Source organism: Schistocerca serialis, chromosome 8 (assembly GCF_023864345.2).
Source record: "Schistocerca serialis cubense isolate TAMUIC-IGC-003099 chromosome 8, iqSchSeri2.2, whole genome shotgun sequence".
NCBI lineage: Eukaryota > Metazoa > Arthropoda > Insecta > Orthoptera > Acrididae > Schistocerca > Schistocerca serialis.
In genome coordinates, this window is record NC_064645.1 from 557,804,533 (window position 1) to 557,823,943 (window position 19,411).

Genomic DNA, 19,411 nt, shown 5'->3' on the forward strand with positions numbered 1-19,411 from the left:
GTGCTTTGGCTCGCAATTTACACACGAAAAATAATTACAATACGTTGTTTGTTACTAACAATACCACTGTGCACTAGTCAAGACGGAGGTCAAAACAAAGCTTGTTTCGATTACGCTGTTGATATAACAGTCCCCACAAAACTAGGTTCCGTTTTGCTGTCGATGTGTCGATCCTTGCAGCCAGAAAAGTTCGAAATTGTTCTTTAAATCACTTGAGAAAAATGTTGGGGTGGTTCCTGTGGGAACGACATGGACAATTTCCTCATTCCTAATCAGATCTTCGGTCATAAATGGCTTCGTCATCAAAGCGAACTTAAACCACGACCTCCCTTATTTTGGTGTGGGTTTTTGCTAGCCATCGTTTGCACATATAATTGATTGTATTGTATGTTAACCGGGAGCCTAGAAACCCACTTCACCCCTCCGCCACCCCACACCGAGCCACTCTTTCAGGGTTATGGTGCGGTTCGGCCGCCGGTGGAAAGATACCTTGTTGAACAAATCTCTTCATGGGAAAACCTAAAATTTAAATGAATATGTGAATTCTGTCATTTGGAACGGATTACGGAAACTGTATTTGTTCAGCTTACAACCCTAAAATTTGGTGCTTAAGGTGCTATTTTATGCTTCAGTGATGGTGTAATTAGAAAATTGGATGTTTTGGAATTATTGAACATAAAATCTAGTGGAAATACTGCAAAATCCTTGGTGCAAATAGGTAAAGAGAGAATCCGCAAAGCAGATATTGCTAATTTAAAATGCACAAAAGAAGCCAGACAGAAAAGAAGAGGGACCACGAGAAGAAAAGGAGATCAGTATCATTCAGATGATGCTCGGTATGGTGGAGGAAAATATTTGTGGTAAGTAATTCTCATCAATTACTATGCTAGAATTGCAATATTAAACTTTAAATGGATTTTTCTCAAAACTACATTTTTTTTTTAATTTCAGGTGCCATTATTTGATAAACTAATGTGGTTAGAAACATGAAATTTGCTCAATTTGTGCTGCAGATGGTAATAGGTTATTACAAGTAAATTGAGCACCAGGAAAGAATCAGAAACTGTTTTATAATAATTAATGTACAAAAAAGTTAAATTTTACTAGTGAAAGAATACATTTTTTTCTTCAAAACCATAAGAGGTATTATGTTCATTTTACTTTCAAATTGAGGTATACATGTTATATATATGCAGTAAAAATTTCATTGTTTTATCACTTATAGTTCTTTTGAAAAGTGTACCTATTCAAAGGGTAAAATAGCATTGGCAGAATAGGGGTAAAAGTTGCCTTCCGTCTCCCCTTAACGTCGCCGTAGACCACGTTTCCGCATTTACCGCACGGACGTCGGAAAGAGACGAATGCCACACTTATACCTTGCCTATATGTCGATGCTTGTATACCCGCATCATAGTCCCGCTACGTTCTACATACATTGCATCAACACCCTCCAACGAAAAGTTTTTTTTATCGCCCTTTATACAATGTGATTGACAAACCTCAAAGGCTTTTTTCCTATCACTGAACATTCCTTTCCAAATTTCACCTTCGTTTCCTTTACTGCTTGTCAATCGTACAGACTGAAAACATTGGATACGTACTACAAACATGGCTCACTCCCTTCGGAATCACTGCTTCCCTGTCCTGTCCTTCGACTCTTACGAATGCAGTTTGGAAAACTGGAAATTTGTGCCAAGGTCTTATGGGACCAAACTGCTGAGGTCATCGGTCCCTAAGCTTACGCGGTACTTAACCTAACTTAAACTAACTTACACTAAGGACAACGCACACCCATACCCGAGGGAGGACTCGAACCTCCGACGGAGGGAGCCGCGCGGACCGTGACAAGGCGCCTCAGACCACGTGGCGAATGCAGTTTGGTTTCTGTACAAGTCGCAAATAATTTTTCGCTCCCTGTCTCTTACCTCTGATTACCTGCCTGTGCGATAGAAAATAATGCGAAAAGGGCGTCGTTTCCCGCCATAGGAAGGAGCAAACAAAACTGTTTTGACACTTTGTCGTGGAAGCTCATACATAACATTTTGAGGTAAAGATTCTAGGTACAAACTGATGATACAGACATGGGCAACTAGTACACTCTGTGATTAATAGAATGAAACATCGTTATCGCAGTCAATTGACGGAAAAAGTAGGAGACAGAGAAGAACCAGCAAGACGAAACTTTTAGACGATGATGAATCGTGAAACTGTAATCATGTGCTAAGGTTGAAGAAAGTGGCTGCAGCGCGGAGCGTGTGCAGAGAGAGACGGAACGCCGTTAGGTTCCGGTGGCGACCTTAGGCAGGCAAGGTCGAAAACATGCTTACTGTATTCCCGGCGGGCGACGCGGAACTCTTTGCCAGTCATATCGTCCGTTCGTGCGGGGAGGTCAAAACACTGGCCGCTCATAACGTCCATCCTGTTTGCGTGCATCGCAGTTTCCTGGTTTACTTAATGAACAACTGGTAGTCGTCTTGCAGCCGTTTAGAATTAATAACAAAGGAAAACTACCCCTAAAGACTGAACAAAAACAACTCGCGGATAAAGAATTCGGTATCGTTCTAATGTGGGAGGTGTTACCGCACAGTATATTTGCGCATTCCATCTCAGCAGTCTTCTCGCGTTTTTTGGATAGCAGTTTTATTCCACATTTCCCCGCCTTCCTCATCTAAAAAGTGAAATAAAACAAAAATTAAAATAGAAAAGGTCGAAAAAAAGGGGTGTCCAATAGACGCGGAAAACTGTAGCTTTCTGCAGGAATCCATGTCAGTTCCGAAAACAATGATTGTGTGAAACCCAGCTCGCTCTGTTCGTCCATGAGACACAGAAGGCAGTAGGTACAGGCACCCAGGTATATACCTCGTCCCCTGACTTCCCAAAGGCATTCGGCACAGTTTCGCACTATCGCCCAATGAATAAAATACCAGCGTATGGAATATCATAATAACTGTATGACAGAATTGAAGAGTTTCTAACAAATAGAACACAGCAAGTTTTTCCGGACGGGGAGGTGTCTTCAGACGAAAAAGTAACTTCGGGCGTAGCCCAAAGGGTGTGTTATACGACCGTTATTCTTCAGTGGATAATCTCGAAAATTTAATGAGACTTTTCGCGAATGTTGTATACAGAGAAGTCGCAAAGCTAGGAAATTGCAGCGAAATGCAGGAAGATCTGCGCAGCTCTGAGGTTTGGTACAGGGAGTTGTAATTGCTATTCAATATAAACAAATGTAACGTATTGTAAATACATAGACGAAAGGCGCTTTATTGTACGGTTACAAAGTTGCAGAACAGTCACTGGAAACAATTACTTCCATAAAATACGTGTACGGAGAGATTTGCAGTGGAACGATCACATAAAATTAATCGCGAGTGAGGCAGATGCTACACTGAGATTCATCAGAAGAATCTTCAGGAAATGTAGTCCATCAACAAAGAATGTGTCTTACAAAACACTCGTTCGACCAATACTTGAATACTGCTCTTCAGTATGGGAATCGCACCAGATAGGACTGACAGAGGAAATAGAGAAGATCCAAAGAAGAGCAGCGCGTTTCGTTACAGGCTGATTTAGTAAGCGCGAAAGCGTCACGGAGATGCTCGGCCAACTCCATCGGGAGATGGTGCAAGAGAGGCGTTCTGCGTCACGTTAAAGTTCAGAAGAGTCAACCAATATATTGCTTCCTCCTATGTGTAGCCCGCGAAAAGACCATGAAGATAAAATTTTAGTCCACACGGAGGCTTACCGGCAATTATTCTTCCCGCGACTCATACGCGACTAGAATATGAAAAGTGAGAAGTGATATTGGTACACAAACTACCTTCCACTACACATCGTAAGGTGGCCTGCAGACTGTAGACGTTGCGTAGATGTAGAAGTTAAATAAACTGCAGAATTCACAGTCCTGGTCACAATTTATTTCAACCGGTTCCGTTGTACAGCCGTCATAAAATCTTAGAAAGGCAAACACACCGAGTGCGCGTAGCCGTTACAATCTTCAGTTTCTAGGTATCTGCCCGACAGTACCTCTAAGTTTACATTTGTTACGTCCTCTGTGTCTGCAGTTACGTGCTACTCATAGACAATAGTCTTCATTTGATTTCCTAAACATTCCTGGAGGACACATTTCCCTTTCTACGTGAAGTAACGCCTTTTACATTTGTGTTCAGTGATTAGAAAGTCCAACGAAGCACCAAGAATGGATTAATTTCTCTCGAACAGCAAACCGAGTAAGATGGCGTATTGGTTAGCACACTGGACTCGTGTACAGGTGGTCGGAGGTTCAAATCACTGACCGGCCACACAGTTTAAGTTTTACATGAATCTTCTCACTCGCTTAATCGAGAATGCCGGGATGGTTCCTTTAAAACGCAAGGCCGGTTTCCTATCAGAGTCCGGTACCAATGAGCTCGTCGTCGAAGAGACGTTAAACGCTAATCTTCCCTCCTTCCTTCGTTTGAATAACAATTAAACACTTACGTCAATAAAGTGTACGTATCCAGTTCGACGCACCGCGCTGTGTTATCGCGGTAATTCAGTTATGGTTGCTCTGTGGATCCTGGTTGAAATCCTGCACGCGTAGAGGAAATTTATTGTTGAAATTTTAAAACCGTAGGATACTGTACCAAAATGAGACGCTATTGTGTGTTGAATCTGTGCTAAGGAATGGGAGAACAGATGTTGAGTTAAGCGCAGCCTTGACAGTATTAAAAGCTAAATGACGCAACAGAGGTGTGAACAATTTCCTCAAGTGTTCTCCATAAATAATACAGACGTTGCACCAAACTACAGGCACATTCGTCAGCTCTAAATCGCTGCAATTTAGCATGCTGCTGCCACAAAAATTTTCCAGTGTAGTACAAAATCTTTCCTGTGGGAGTTCCAGTCATTATTACTGTAACAACTATGCTTTCAGTGAAATTCGGAGAATTCCTAACTTTGTGGTGGCGAAACCATGTTTACTTTTGGGAATTCCGAACAAAAAGAAGGTATTTATCTGAAGATCACAAAAATATTCTGAGAGACAGTATCTACTGTACTGAAAGAGCCATTTGGAGTGTTTTACCGTGGGCTAAAGACAACTCGTAATTACATCTACATGGATACTCTGCAAATCACACTTAAGTACCTGGCAGGGGGTTCGTCGAAGCACCTTCAAAATAATTCTCGATTATTTCACTCTCGAACAGGACGCGGAAAAAACTAACACCCATATCTTTCCGTGCGAGCTCTGATTTCCCTTATTTTATTATGATGATCATTTCTCCTATGTAGGTTGGCGTCAACTAAATAATTTCGCATTCGGAAGAGGAAGTTGGTGACTGAAATTTCGTGAGAAGATTCCGCCGTAACGAAAAACGCCTTCGTTTTAATGGTGTCCACCCCAAACCCTGTATCAAGTCCGTGACACTCTCTTCCCTATTTCGCGATAATACAAAACGTGCTGCTCTTCTTTGGACTTTCTCGATGTACTCTGTTAATCCTATCTGATAAGCATCGCAGATTGCGCAGCATTATTCCAAAAGAGGACGGGCAAGCGTAGTGTAGGCAGTCTCTTTAGTAGATCTGTTACATTTTCTAAGTGTTCTGCCAATAAAACGCAGTCTTTGGTTTGCCTTCCCCACAACATTTCTGTGTGTTCTTTACAATTTAAATTGTTCCTAATTGTAATTCCTAGATATTTAGTTGAATTTACGGCCTTTAGATTACACTGATTTACCGTGCAGCCGACGTTTAACGGATTCCTTTTCCCACTCATGTGGATGACCTCACACTTTTCATTATTTAGGGCCAATTGCCAGGTATTATGCTCAATGAGCAATAAGGTAAACGTATTTCTCGGTAAAGTTTTTCTTTTATTCTTTATAAATGACAGCAATTTTATATACTGGAATTCATTCTCAGATTGGAAGACGAAATAATTTATAGCATAACGAGATATGTATTTTTTTCCCCTCTCTCCCTGGAAGTTTTGCACCTGTGCAAACGTGTTACGTAGTTTATCTGAAATAGTCAAAGATAAAGTCAGCATGTTAAGAGCATCACTTGTTCAGTGTTGTCTGGAACAGAATGCAGAGACAGTCGTAGTTTTGTAATATTCATATCAGGCCCTAATTTGGTTTGCTGGCATTGTCGGAAAGAGACCACGCTACCTGCTTTAAAAAAATATTGAGTACCAACTGTTACCTGCGACTGCGGTCCCATATCAGTACTTTTGTTATGAAGAGGGATGGTGAGTAAGTAAGCTAGTTATTTATAAATAGATGTGTGTATAGTGATGTGGATGTGAATGTTTGTACTATTAACGCATGTAATGCCTTTATATAGGTACGTAATGAATGTGTCTCTTTTTGGCGTACGTCGAATCTTAGTTTAAAAAATATTAAAAACTACACGTTTTCTTTCTTAAAGACCATTGCATAATCTTGCCACAATTCTGTACACAACATTTTTGGTGTTGCTTTCTTTTGCAAGTACCCAAAGATTTTGTGAATTCGATACACAGGAGTACACAACATAGGATTATCCATGAGAAACACATGGTTTTTCTAATTGCACACTCGCAACTTTGAGTGTTTGCCATTGAGTTTTATTCCAAAAGCAATTTTTAGGGGGTACTGCAATCTTTTTAAATTGAAAGGCAAATCCTTCGGTATAATTTGAACCAAAAATCTCTTCCCTTTACCTATGCCACAATTATAATAGCCCTAATAATATATCAGCCCAAGCATGTAATTTGTTGGTGCGAACAGTTACACAATCTGGTAGCGTCAAGATTTCACATGAAGAGGACCGGAGCACCAACCTTCAACCTGTTTATGAGATGGCACTCACGAGAATTTCAAAGTGTTAAAAAAGTCTATAGGGTATGAAGTGACTTGTTCAGCGTCATTAATTCTATCTACAGGCAATATTCTACAATATAGACTTTTCAAAATTATTAAATATCTTTTAAACTGACGAAGAAAGAAAATAAATAATTTCTGGTTCGGTACAGCGCAAATTTTATAATATTTGTGCATTAAATAACGTCAGCTGCCCACATGTGTCCGTCTGTTACTTCTATGCTCTGTACGCACAAGCAGCGTCACTGTTAATCATAATACAAAAAAATTAATAATTTTGTGATTCTGTGTCTCGTTTGGTAAAAACGGAACCCTTAAAGGATCAATTTGTTGTCCTAAAATTGTTAATTTGTAATCATATCACACGAGAAAAATGTTTTGTCATTTGTTACAGATTGTCTGTCCGTCTCTTAAGACTTATTTTTCTCAGAATCAGGTAAACATAACAAGATCGTATTTATATCATACACTAAGGTCAACAACTCATTAGCGGTGTAATTAACAATTTTCGGATTTTTCGTTCACTTGTACAGTGGAACATTGCGTCTTGCCAAATTTCATCATTCCAGGTGCATAGCAAGTACCCTGTGGGTTGTAATGTGTGAGTTTGCGAGCATCAAAATATGCGACTTCATTGCAGTTGCTAGTTATCATATCATGTTAATATAACCCCATAATTAACCAAATAAATGAAAAATTACAATAGCAAATGCGAAATTATACAAAATGCACACTTAGAACTTAAACTTAAAGCATTTTCGAAAGTCTTGGAATTCCCAGGACCTTTAACTAGCCAGTATCGATATAAATAACCGGCAAAAGTCGTCGTCATTCTTGATTTCCGGGATAGATGACCTGTCTGTATACAAAATGAAGACCGAGCGAGGTTGCGCAGTGGTTAGCACACTGGACCCGCATTCGGGAGGACGACGGTTCAATCTCGCGTCCGGCCATCCTGATTTAGGTTTTTCGTGATTTTCGTAAATTGTTTCAGCAAATACCGGATGGTTCCTCTGACAAGGCACGGCCGACTTCCTTCTCGACCCTTCCCTAATCCGATGAGACCGATGTTCTCGCTGTTTGGTTTCTTCCCCCAAATCAACCCAACCCCATAAGGAAGATTGTACGAAATCCAAAGTGCGCAAGTCCTATTAGTACTTATCCGGATTTTTTAAACATGGTTTACGTCCACTGATGTCAAAATAATGGTTCCATTCTCTACTTCACCGTCTTATGGGCCTAATTATTTATTTATTTAGTTTCTAAAGTAGTCCAAGTTCTTCGTCAGATTTCAATCTATTCCCGTATCAAATTTCGTCAAATCACTTCATACGTTTGGTCACGAAAACGTATCAGATAGGGTTACTTTCGCGTTTATAATATTAGCATGGATTGCTCATAAGTCTGTGATCCTTAGCAGGATGGGTTAATAGCACAGAAAGAGATCAAGCGAAGGACGGCGAGTTTCCTCACGGGAGCGTTTAGGCGCCGCGAGTAGAACAAAGTCCAGTGGCAGAGGCTTCAATAGAGGCGATGTACATCCCGCAGAGGTTCCCTGTTGGCATTCAGAGAGCTTGCGCTCCGGGAACAGACGGGCGACACATTACGTCCTTCTGTGTAAGTCTCGTGAAGCGATCACGTGGAGGAAATCAGAGACATTGAAGGTCATACGAAAATTTATCGAGAATCGGTCTTTCCACGAACATTCGCGTATGGAGAGGGAAAGGACGTACCGATGGTAGTAAAAGTACCTTCTGCCACTCACCGTAAGGTGGTTTGCAGAGTACAAAAAGGAGAGGGGCTGAATACCGGATCATGTACGCATAAGAGGCAATGAGCGCGCTGGCCAGGTTGCCAAGCAGGTGCAACTACTCGCACCTACCGTAATACCTGTCTCGCACTGAGACTACTACAGGCGGCTTGCTTTTAAGGTACAAGAAGAATGATCATCATGTAACAAAGACACTAAAATCGAATGAATACGGGACTGTGCTAGCCAACAGCGCTTACCTCATACCCAATTGTTTCTTAAATCTGGTGTTAAACGGCAATAAATTGTCCCCATCAGAAGCTTAATAGAAGTCCACACGGTTGTCAACAAAGTGAAACATCTGTTGATGATAATTATCTCTTCAAATTACTTTACTGTTGAAGATGACATCCTGCATTATTTGTTGGAGCATGTGAAACACAAGAAACATAATGAGAGAGCACTATATGAAGGATTCAAAATTGTGAATTGTACCTCGCTCCGATTCCTTGAACTAACAAGCAAAATGACGCAAGTAAATACAGTCGTAATTCATTAGACTTTGTTCAAAGGATCTTGAATGATAATTTATTAATTTTAAAAAATTCAGTCTGGGATCACACGAATATTATAACTGCAAGTTTCGACTTATTACATAGTCACCACGAGATGATGTGTTTAAAAAGAAGGAAAAGGGAGACAGTAATCCATTAGAAAACTAAATAACAAATCAAACTAACTTCTACACACAACTATACGTTCATAGTGCGGCTTGGGGGTCTAGTGGTGAAGTGTGAGTCTGGAGACCGCGAGGTCGGGGGATCGAATTTATAAGTCTGTCTTTACGCTGGCCTTCATCTTCCAATGATGTGAAGATATGTCGGGAACACTACGTGGCTCGTATTGCGCCTTAAACTATTTCCCTGGTACGGTAGATTAGATTAGGGGCACGTAATTCGTCGAAGAGGCGTCCAGTTGAAAGAATTCGCAAATGGGCGGCTCAATAACTCTCTTGAAGGGCGCAGTCATGCCATATGAATCTGCTTTCCTATAATCTTGACTACATTACATAGCACCTCGACGTTTGAACAGGCTCAGAGAGCCAACCGCAGTGCAAGCATAATTACGCTCTGATCGTTTGAACTGAGCCGTAGTAGCATCAAGTTGCTGATTCATAGATCACAGATGTAACATTAAAATATTGACAGTATAAAACTAATTGTGAGAGAAAGTTTTCTAGAATCGAAAACTAGTGAAAAGGCTTAGTTACCGCTGTAGATACGCCAGACGTGCCATTGAAGATTTAGGGCCCGATGAGAGCCCTATCAGATTCTAAACAGAATTTGAAAAAGGAAAAAAAAAACGTGTAGACCCAGAAGAAGGCCGCTGCAACGGTGGCCGAAACGTTGGTTTTCCTCCAGCAGCAGTAGTTTTGTACATTATGACGCGGTACCATACCCAGAAAACTTTTATGTCGACTGGCCCTGGCCGCGGAAGCAAAAAAATGGTTCAAATGGCTCTGACCACTATGGGACTTAACTTCTGAGGCAATCAGTTCCCTAGAACTTAGAACTACTTAAACCTAACTAACCTAAGGACATCACACACATCCATGCCCGATGCAGGATTCGAACCTGCGACCGTAGCAGTCGCGGGGTTCCAGACTGTAGCGCCTAGAACCGCTCGGCCGGCTCTGGCCGCGGAAGCCTACGCAGTTATAAAAGTCCGGATTGTCTTCATGCAAGACAAATGATGCGAATAAAACTGTATGTAGAAAGAGAATTCAGCGACAATAAATCACTGCGTTTTGAAGACTCAGTATTAATTGTCTTTTCTTAAGCGCCAATCGTTTGTTTTATTAACTACGCTGTCTTATTCTTTCTGTTGGTGCCCGACTGTTCACATGTAAGTTAATAGTAATGGCATCTGATTCTCAGTTTGAAAACGTCTATTAAAAAAAAAATTTCGTTTATCGACCGTTTTAAAAATTGGGACCGGTTTGCTTAGCGGCTAAATACTTTTGTGTACCAGTCGTGCGCTATCGTTAAACTTTTTCTTATTTATCACAAAGAACCTGCATTCTTACGAAACGAACTGCGATCGTGCCGTATTTTAATTAGGCGTATCACTTTATGATATGAAAATTTCAATAACTTAAGCGGCCAGTTGCCACTATACAATGACGGGAGTCAACATTGCACATTGCTCTGATTGAAGTAACAGCTCGAAAAGGAACCTTTATTCTTTAAAATCATTTTGAAGTAACTTTTGTTCATAGTTTCCTTTTTTTAAATTCTCAGTTGCATCGTTTTTGAAGTGTGACTTCTCTAGGCTTCGACTTGTAAATACACAACTTCACGTAACTTTTGTTCATTCTTAACAGTCGTAAATATGAGAGATCAATTTTCAAGTCAAAATAAAATATAGAGAAGAAAGTACTCTTCAACAACATCGCTAATTATCGATATTTGCTCAATATCAGCGGTCTCAGCTGTTGCACAACACCACTGACAGTAATATCTATGTCATTCATCCTTGCACCCATGAACCACAAATTAATTTTGACTCGCCGGCCGAAGTGGCCGTGCGGTTAAAGGCGCTGCAGTCTGGAACCGCAAGACCGCTACGGTCGCAGGTTCGAATCCTGCCTCGGGCATGGATGTTTGTGATGTCCTTAGGTTAGTTAGGTTTAACTAGTTCTAAGTTCTAGGGGACTAATGACCTCAGCAGTTGAGTCCCATAGTGCTCAGAGCCATTTGAACCATTTGAACCAATTTTGACTCACCTTCCCGGTCCAAGTCGTGAAGGGCACTGCACGAAGTCACTCAAAACGGAATAAATGACATAGAAAGCAGCTATCGTTTCTACAACGGCATAGTTTCATTATCGCTAGTTATAAGGCTCTTCTGTTTGGCGTTACCTCTTCCAGTCCTACGCGTCACGCAACCACACCTCAAAATAACTAGCGATGTTATTAGTACTTATTGTGCAAAATATGAGAATTAATGCGACTTTAATTAGCCTAACATTGTTGAAGAATAGATTTACGTCTTTATTCTCTATCTTATTTAATATAATTACGTACGAATTTAGTTTCTACATCTACATACATACTCCGCAATCCACCATACGGTGCGTGGCGGAGGGTACCTCGTACCACAACTAGCATCTTCCCTCCCTGTTCCACTCCCGAACAGAAGAAGGAAAAAATGACTGCCCATATGCCTCTGTACGAGCCCTAATCTCTCTTATCTTATCTTTGTAGTCTCTCCGCGAAATATAAGTTGGCGACAGTAAAATCGTACTGCAGTCTGCCACAAATGCTGGTTCTCTAAATTTCCTCAGTAGTGATTCACTAAAAGAACGCCTCCTTTCCTCTAGAGACTCCCACCCGAGTTCCCGAAGCATTTCCGTAACACTCGCGTGATGATCAAACCTACCAGTAACAAATCTAGCAGCCCGCCTCTGAATTGCTTCTATGTCCTCCCTCAATCCGACCTGATAGGAATCCCAAACGCTCGACCAGTACTCAAGAATAGGTCGCATTATTGTTTTATAAGCGGTCTCCTTTACAGATGAACCACATCTTCCCAAAATTCTACAAATGAACCGAAGACGACTATCCGCCTTCCCCACAATTGCCATTACATGCTTGTCCCACTTCATATCGCTCTGCAGTGTTACGCCCAAATATTTAATCGACGTGACTGTGTCAAGCGCTACACTACTAATGGAGTATTCAAACATTACAGGATTCTTTTTCCTATACATCTGCATTAATTTACATTTATCTATATTTAGAGTTAGCTGCCATTCTTTACACCAATCACAAATCCTGTCCAAGTCACCTTGTATCCTCCTACAGTCACTCAACGACGACACCTTCCCGCACACCACAGCATCGTCAGCAAACAGCCGCACATTGCTATCCACCCTATCCAAAAGATCATTTATGTAGACAGAAAACAACTGCGGGCCTACCACACTTCCCTGGGGCACTCCAGATGATATCCTCACCTCCGATGAACACTCACCATCGAGGACAACGTACTGGGTTCTATTACTTAAGAAGTCTTCGATCCACTCACATACTTGGGAACCAATCCCATATGCTCGTACCTTAGTTAGGAGTCTGCAGTGGGGCACCGAGTCAAACGCTTTCCGGAAGTCAAGGAATATGGCATCCGTCTGATACCCTTCATCCATGATTCGCAAGATATCATGTGAAAAAAGGGCGTTTCATGCATTAATCTACCTTACGATCCTACGTCCTGCAGTGATCTGATGATAGCTTCGTTAAAACGTGAGTGCGAGTCGCGCGGTGTGCTGTGTTCGGTGCGCGGGGCGTGAGGTGACGCAACTGTGGTGACCCGAACGGGTCTGATGGTTGTGCTGTACTGCGAATTTTTCGTAGCAAATTAATTACGACTTGATTCAACGATTTGATATTGTTGTTGCGATATTTACCCACGTTACCTGTGTATCTTACTTGTGTTTAAATTTCATGCTTTATCATTTTGAGATGCACTATGTTTTTATTTCATTTACTTAGCGGTCCCTTGACGCGACGACGTTTGAATCAAAATATCACTAATTATATTAAACTTAAAGAGGCAATACATATCTTTTTTTAAATTTTTAGATGTTTCTTGTGTCGGGGTTTTCTTCAATTTTTAATTTAAGTTTTATTTCATGCTTTTTAAACTTTATATTTAACTTGTAGACACGGTACGATCGACACACTGTGCTCATACACAAATACTTTCGAGGGCGAAACACGAAATTGTGACGTCCGTTCTTCCTCACTTACGCGATTTACGTGTTTCTTTTTTTAATTCACACACATATTAATTGACTACGTTTTGGTATATATTTAGATAATTTAGGTAACAAAATGGTTCAAATGGCTCTGAGCACTATGGGACTTAACATCTGAGGTCATCAGTCCCCTTGAACTTAGAACTACTTAAACCTAACTAACCTAAGGACATCACACAAATCGATGCCCGAGGCAGGATTCGAACCTACGACCGTAGCAGTCGCATGGTTCCCGACTGAAGCGCCTAGAATCGCTCCAGCAAGTTAGGTAACAGGCAATAAGCAGTGGCGATAATTCTAAATAAAGTCGGAAGAAAGTAGGCTGCCATTGCGTTCTCCTGTAATAGGTTACCTAAACTATCAGGGCAAAATCAGTACTGAATTGTAGACCTCAAAAAGAACTACAAAGAAGTCTGCGAGAGCATATGTTGATCTTGGAGTCACAATGACCTTTTTTCTCTTTTGTGCGAGCTGAAACGGGCGACTTCAAAATGTATATATCAATGTTGCTCAAGCGTAAAAAATAAACATTTGTTCTCGCGGACTCACATTTGGATTTTAGATTTTTTTAAGCTCTACTACGTCACTTGATGTACGTCTTCCATATTACGTAGCGTATAACAAGAGAGAGCGCTGGCGGAAAACTTTTTTACTTCATTTCGCTGATGAAATTTAAAAGGTGCAACAGACATTTTTGGAGCACAGCTAAGAACCATCCCGATTAAACCAGTTTTCAAATTAAAAAAAAAGACCTGGATTAACAAAGAACCTTTCGTTTGGGGCTGCGATGCCGCAGACAGATACGCAGAAACACATGTTTACGAGGGACATATCATAAATAATACACAGGTTGGTACTACTGTGAATTGTTTGACGCAACAACAATGAAAATTACGTCAGATGTAGTTGCGAGATTGAGGAAGAAGCGCGTGTTTCTTCGTTTTTTCGTTTTGTTCTATAACATAAAGTTGAAGAGTAGGTCTCGGGTACTGTGACTGTTGAAGATCAGAGGTCATACAAGATCAAAATCTTACGCATCAAAAACCCGACAGAATTCACAATGCATTAAGCGAAGTTTGTGGTGAGTTTACAGTGGACCATAGTGCAGTTTCACGTTGGGTGAATTGTTTTCGTGGTAGTCGTACGAGTATAACCGATAATCCAATTCCTGCAAGGCCAAAAACATCAGCAGATGATGTGTGAAACTCGTGGCTGATGCTCTTGGAGATGTACGCTGTGCGACTTGTGAGGAACTCTGAAGTCACGGGAATTCCTCCAACGTCAGTATTCCGTATTCTGACAAATGATTTGAGGAAGAGAGAAATTTCTGCAAGATGGTTCCAACATTCCTTGAGTGCCGAAGGGAAGCTGAAACGTCTGCACACTGCAACGTTACTCAAACAACGATTCGACACTGCAGGTCAAGGTTTGTAGTGTCGAATTGTCACTACTGATGAAACGTGGATTAGAGACTTTCAATCGGCTTTGAGATCACAGTCCAATGAGTGGAGATGCGCTCAATCAAAGCTCAAGCAAATGATGGTGCTTATGATCACCAAGGGATCATCATGACAAATAGAGTCCCGTGTGGAACTAGTGTTGCAGCAGCGTATTATCGTAACTTCATGCAAAATGTAAGCAGAAAAGTACACAAAACGCGACCTCAGTTGCCGGCCGCGGTGGCCGTGCGGTTCTGACGCTGCAGTCCGGAACTGCGGGACCGCTACGATCGCAGGTTCGAATCCTGCCTCGGGCATGGGTGTGTGTGATGTCCTTAGATTAGTTAGGTTTAAGTAGTTCTGAGTTCTAGGGGACTTATGACCTAATATGTTGAGTCCCATAGTGCTCAGAGCCATTTGAACCATTTTTTGCGTCCTCAGTTGCTCGAGGCTGCGGCATTCTCCACGATAATGATTGGCCGCTTCTCAGCAATGTAGTAGCCCAAAAACTGCGCGAATAAGAATAGGAAGTGTTGCCGCATCCTTCCTACAGAACAGAAAAGAGCACACTAGACTTAGATTTGTTCCCGAAGTTGAAAAACCTATGTGTGGACGTCGTATCTATCTCTGGAAGAGCTTTGTACCACATTTACCCGAGCCATTCAACAGAATTCAGAATTTTGGAACACGTATTATGTTCGAGTATAATGACTTTTCTGGAGACTAGAAATCTACTTTGTAGGAATCAGCATGGGTTTCGGAAAAGACGATCGTGTGAAACACAGCTCGCGCTATTCGTCCACGAGACTCAGAGGCCCATAGACACGGGGTGCCAGGTAGATGCCGTGTTTCTTGACTTCCGCAAGGCGTTCGATACAGTTCTCCACAGTCGTTTAATGAACAAAGTAAGAGCATATGGACTATCAGACCAATTGTGTGATTGGATCGAAGAGTTCCTAGGTAACAAAACGCAGCATGTCATTCTCAATGGAGAGAAGTCTTCCGAAGTAAGAGTGATTTCAAGTGTGCTGCAGGCGAGTGTCGTAGGACCGTTGCTATTCACAATATACATAAATGACCTTGTGGATAACATCGGAAGTTCACTGAGGCTTTTTGCGGATGATGCTGTGGTATAACGAGAGGTTGTAACAATGGAAAATTGTACTGAAATGCAGGAGGATCTGCAGCGAATTGACGCATTGTGCAGGGAATGGCAATTGAATCTCAATGTAGACAAGTGTAATGTGCTGCGAATACATAGAAAGAAAGATCCTTTATCATTTAGCTAAAATATAGCAGGTCAGCAACTGGAAACAGTTAATTCCATAAATTATCTGGGAGTAGGCATTAGGAGTGATTTAAAATGGAATGATCATATAAAGTTGATAGTCGGTAAAGCAGATGTCAGACTGAGATTCATTGGAAGAATCCTAAGGAAATGCAATCCGAAAACAAAGGAAGTAGGTTACAATACACTTGTTCGCCCACGCTTGAATATTGCTCACCAGTGTGGGATCCGTACCAGACTGGGTTGATAGAAGAGATAGAGGAAATCCAACGGAGAGCAGCGCGCTTCGTTACGGGATCATTTAGTAATCGCGAAAGCGTTGCGGAGATGATAGATAAACTGCAGTGGAAGACTTTGCAGAAGAGACGCTGAGTAGCTCGGTACGGGCTTTTGTTGAAGTTTCGAGAACATACCTTCACCGAGGAGTCAAGCAGTATATTGCTCCCTCCTACTATATCTCGCGAAGAGACCACGAGGACAAACCAGAGAGATTTTAGTTCTCTTAGGTTGTTCGCAGATGATGCTGTAATTCACCGTCTAGTAAGGTCATCCGAAGGCCCGTATCAGTTGCAAAGCGATTTAGAAAAGATTGCTGTATGGTGTGGCAGGTGGCAGTTGACGCTAAATAACTAAAAGTGTAAGGTGATCCACATGAGTTAAAAAAAAATCCGTTGGAATTCGATTACTCGATAAATAGTACAATTCTCAAGGCTGTCAATTGAACTAAGTACCTGGGTGTTAAAATTGCGAACAACTTCAGTTGGAAAGACCACATAGATAATATTGTGGGGAAGGCGAGCCAAAGGTTGCGTTTCATTGGCAGGACACTTAGAAGATGCAACAAGTCCACTAAAGAGACAGCTTACACTACACTCGTTCGTCCTCTGTTGGGATATTGCTGCGCGGTGTGGGATCCTTACCAGGTGGGATTGACGGAGGACATCGAAAGGGTGCAAAAAAGGCAGCTCGTTTTGTATTATCACGTAATAGGGGAGAGAGTGTGGCAGATATGATACGCGAGTTGGGATGGCAGTCATTAAGGCAAAGACGTTTTTCGTCGCGGCGAGATCTATTTACGAAATTTCAGTCACCAACTTTCTCTTCCGAATGCAACTTACATAGGTAGGAATGATCATCAAAATAAAATAAGAGAAATCAGAGCTCGAACAGAAAGGTTTAGGTGTTCGTTTTTCCCGCGCGCTGTTCGGGAGTGGAATGGTAGAGAGATAGTATGACTGTGGTTCGATGAACCCTCTGCCAAGCACTTAAATGTGAATTGCAGAGTAATCATGTAGATGTAGATGTAGATGAAGATGTAGATTAGAGCCCACACAGAGGCATACCGACAATCTTTCTTTCCACGAACAATACGAGACTGGAATAGAAGGGAGAACCGGGAGAGGTGCTTTGAGTACCTCCGCCATAATCGTCAGGTGGCTTGCGGAGTATGGATGTAGATGTAGATGAAAAAAAGTGGTGTTCTGGATGGAATAATAGAGATTTCGAGACATTGGGAGTCATAGAGAAGCAGAGACTATATTGAAGGACTGTAGAGAGACATTATAAGAAAGTATATGTATGAAAAAATTAGTGAGCGTTATTTTACGGGATATCCCTCGTGACTTATAACAGCCCTCTGTTTGCGTCGGAAGTTTTAAACAGAAAGCCGTGCTGCGTGGGCGTAGCTGCTGTGCTACGCGCCGGAAGCGGCGCTGCGTGACAGAGCCGGCCGCTACTCGCTACTCACCGGAGCGGACGCCCGCGCTGCGCACGGAGAAGCACAGATCGTGGAACTCGATGTCGACGCGCGGCCGCTTCGCCATGCGCGTGAAGCGGCTCTCCTTGCGCACCAGAAGCGGCGGCAGCTTGCCGTCCTCCGTCATCACCATGCTGGCAGTCCGCGCTCGACTCCTGCCAGTCCCAACCCTCCTTCTTCCTGCTGCGCCTCTGACTGGCACGCGCGCACCCGGCACAGACGCAGCTACTGCATGCCTCGCTCGCAACAGCGGGTGAATTCGGCAGGGGGTTGCCAAGCAGTCTGCTGAGCCTACAGAGCTTCGCAGTGGGAGCCAAGCGCAGGAAGTGAACCGGAGGGCGCTGCCCGTTACGGTAGGCGGGGTCTGAACTGCACGCTCTGTGGACAACGGTGCCGTTCCTCTGCCGCTGTCTCTAAGAAACACCGTCGAAGGTCTAACAGTTGTACTCTATAGTGAGCTGTCGCTGCAAAGTAGCTACGTCAAAATTCCATTTACTACTGTAGAGGCTAATTTCTTCGTCACGATCAGTCGTACTTTATAGGACGAAACCTTCATAGACAAGGGGCGAAGGTTTTAAAGGAAATTTACAAATTTTTATCTCGTTTCACACGGAAGTTGACAAGCCGATATAGTTTGCTGTGGGATGTACAGGGGAAACAGCTACACACTGAACTGAAATAGATGCTTTAGTCTCTGTTATACTACGTCGCGTGTGCGTACTACTTCCTGTCAGTTCCTCAATACTGCCACAACCAAGTTTGCTACAGTTTAGTGATCTTGCAAATGTCCAATTTTCGATAGGTTGCAGCTTGTGGGTACGGTAAATCGCCGACTGCAGGATGCGGGTCCCGGGTTCGTGGTGGCGCCGGTGCGGCTGGCAGCTGTGTTGGACGGGCGCCCGCGATGCGCTCCACACGGCGACTGGAGGGCGCAGCCTCGCGGCCGCTGCAGCCGCAGACCCTCTGGAGGAGGTGGGGAGGGGGTGGAGGAGGGGGGGAGTGGGTGCACGCGCGTGCGGCTCTTCTGCGGCGCCTCACCTGCCGGCTACTCGCGGACCCGGGCCAACTCTGGTGACGCACGGCCGTCAACGTGCTGGCCGGGTCCGCGTGCGCGTGGTCACAAGTACCAAGGTACGATTCGAGGTGCGTCTCACACGTCCACCTATTACACTCTCAGGTGTCAAAAGCTTGAATAACCACCGATACACATCCAGGTTTGCTTGGGTGGAAATACACTGAAGCGCCGAAGAAATTGGTATAGGCATGCGTATTCAAATAAAGAGATACGTAAACAGGCAAAATACGACGCTGCGGTCGGCTACGCCTATACAGGGTGTGACAAAAAGGTACGGCCAAACTTTCAGCAAACATTCCTCACACACAAATAAAGAAAAGATGTTATGTGGACATGTGTCCGGGAACGCTTAATTTCCATGCTAGAGCTCATTTTAGCTTCGTCAGTATGTACTGTACTTCCTCGATTCACCGCCAGTTGGCCCAATTGAAGGAAGGTAA

At 42.7% G+C, this 19,411-nt stretch overlaps 1 protein-coding gene across 1 annotated transcript in view; it reads right to left on the reverse strand.

Annotated features, from left to right (window-relative positions):
- Positions 1-18,803, reverse strand: part of LOC126416663 (ATP-binding cassette subfamily G member 4-like) — a 340,566-nt gene extending 321,763 nt beyond the window's left edge. Inside the window, exon 1 of the mRNA XM_050084463.1 lies at positions 17,888-18,803. Coding sequence (XP_049940420.1) covers positions 17,888-18,029 — 142 coding nt within the window. The 5' untranslated portion in view covers positions 18,030-18,803. The remainder of the gene's footprint in view (positions 1-17,887) is intronic.
- Positions 18,804-19,411: the final 608 nt, after the last annotated feature.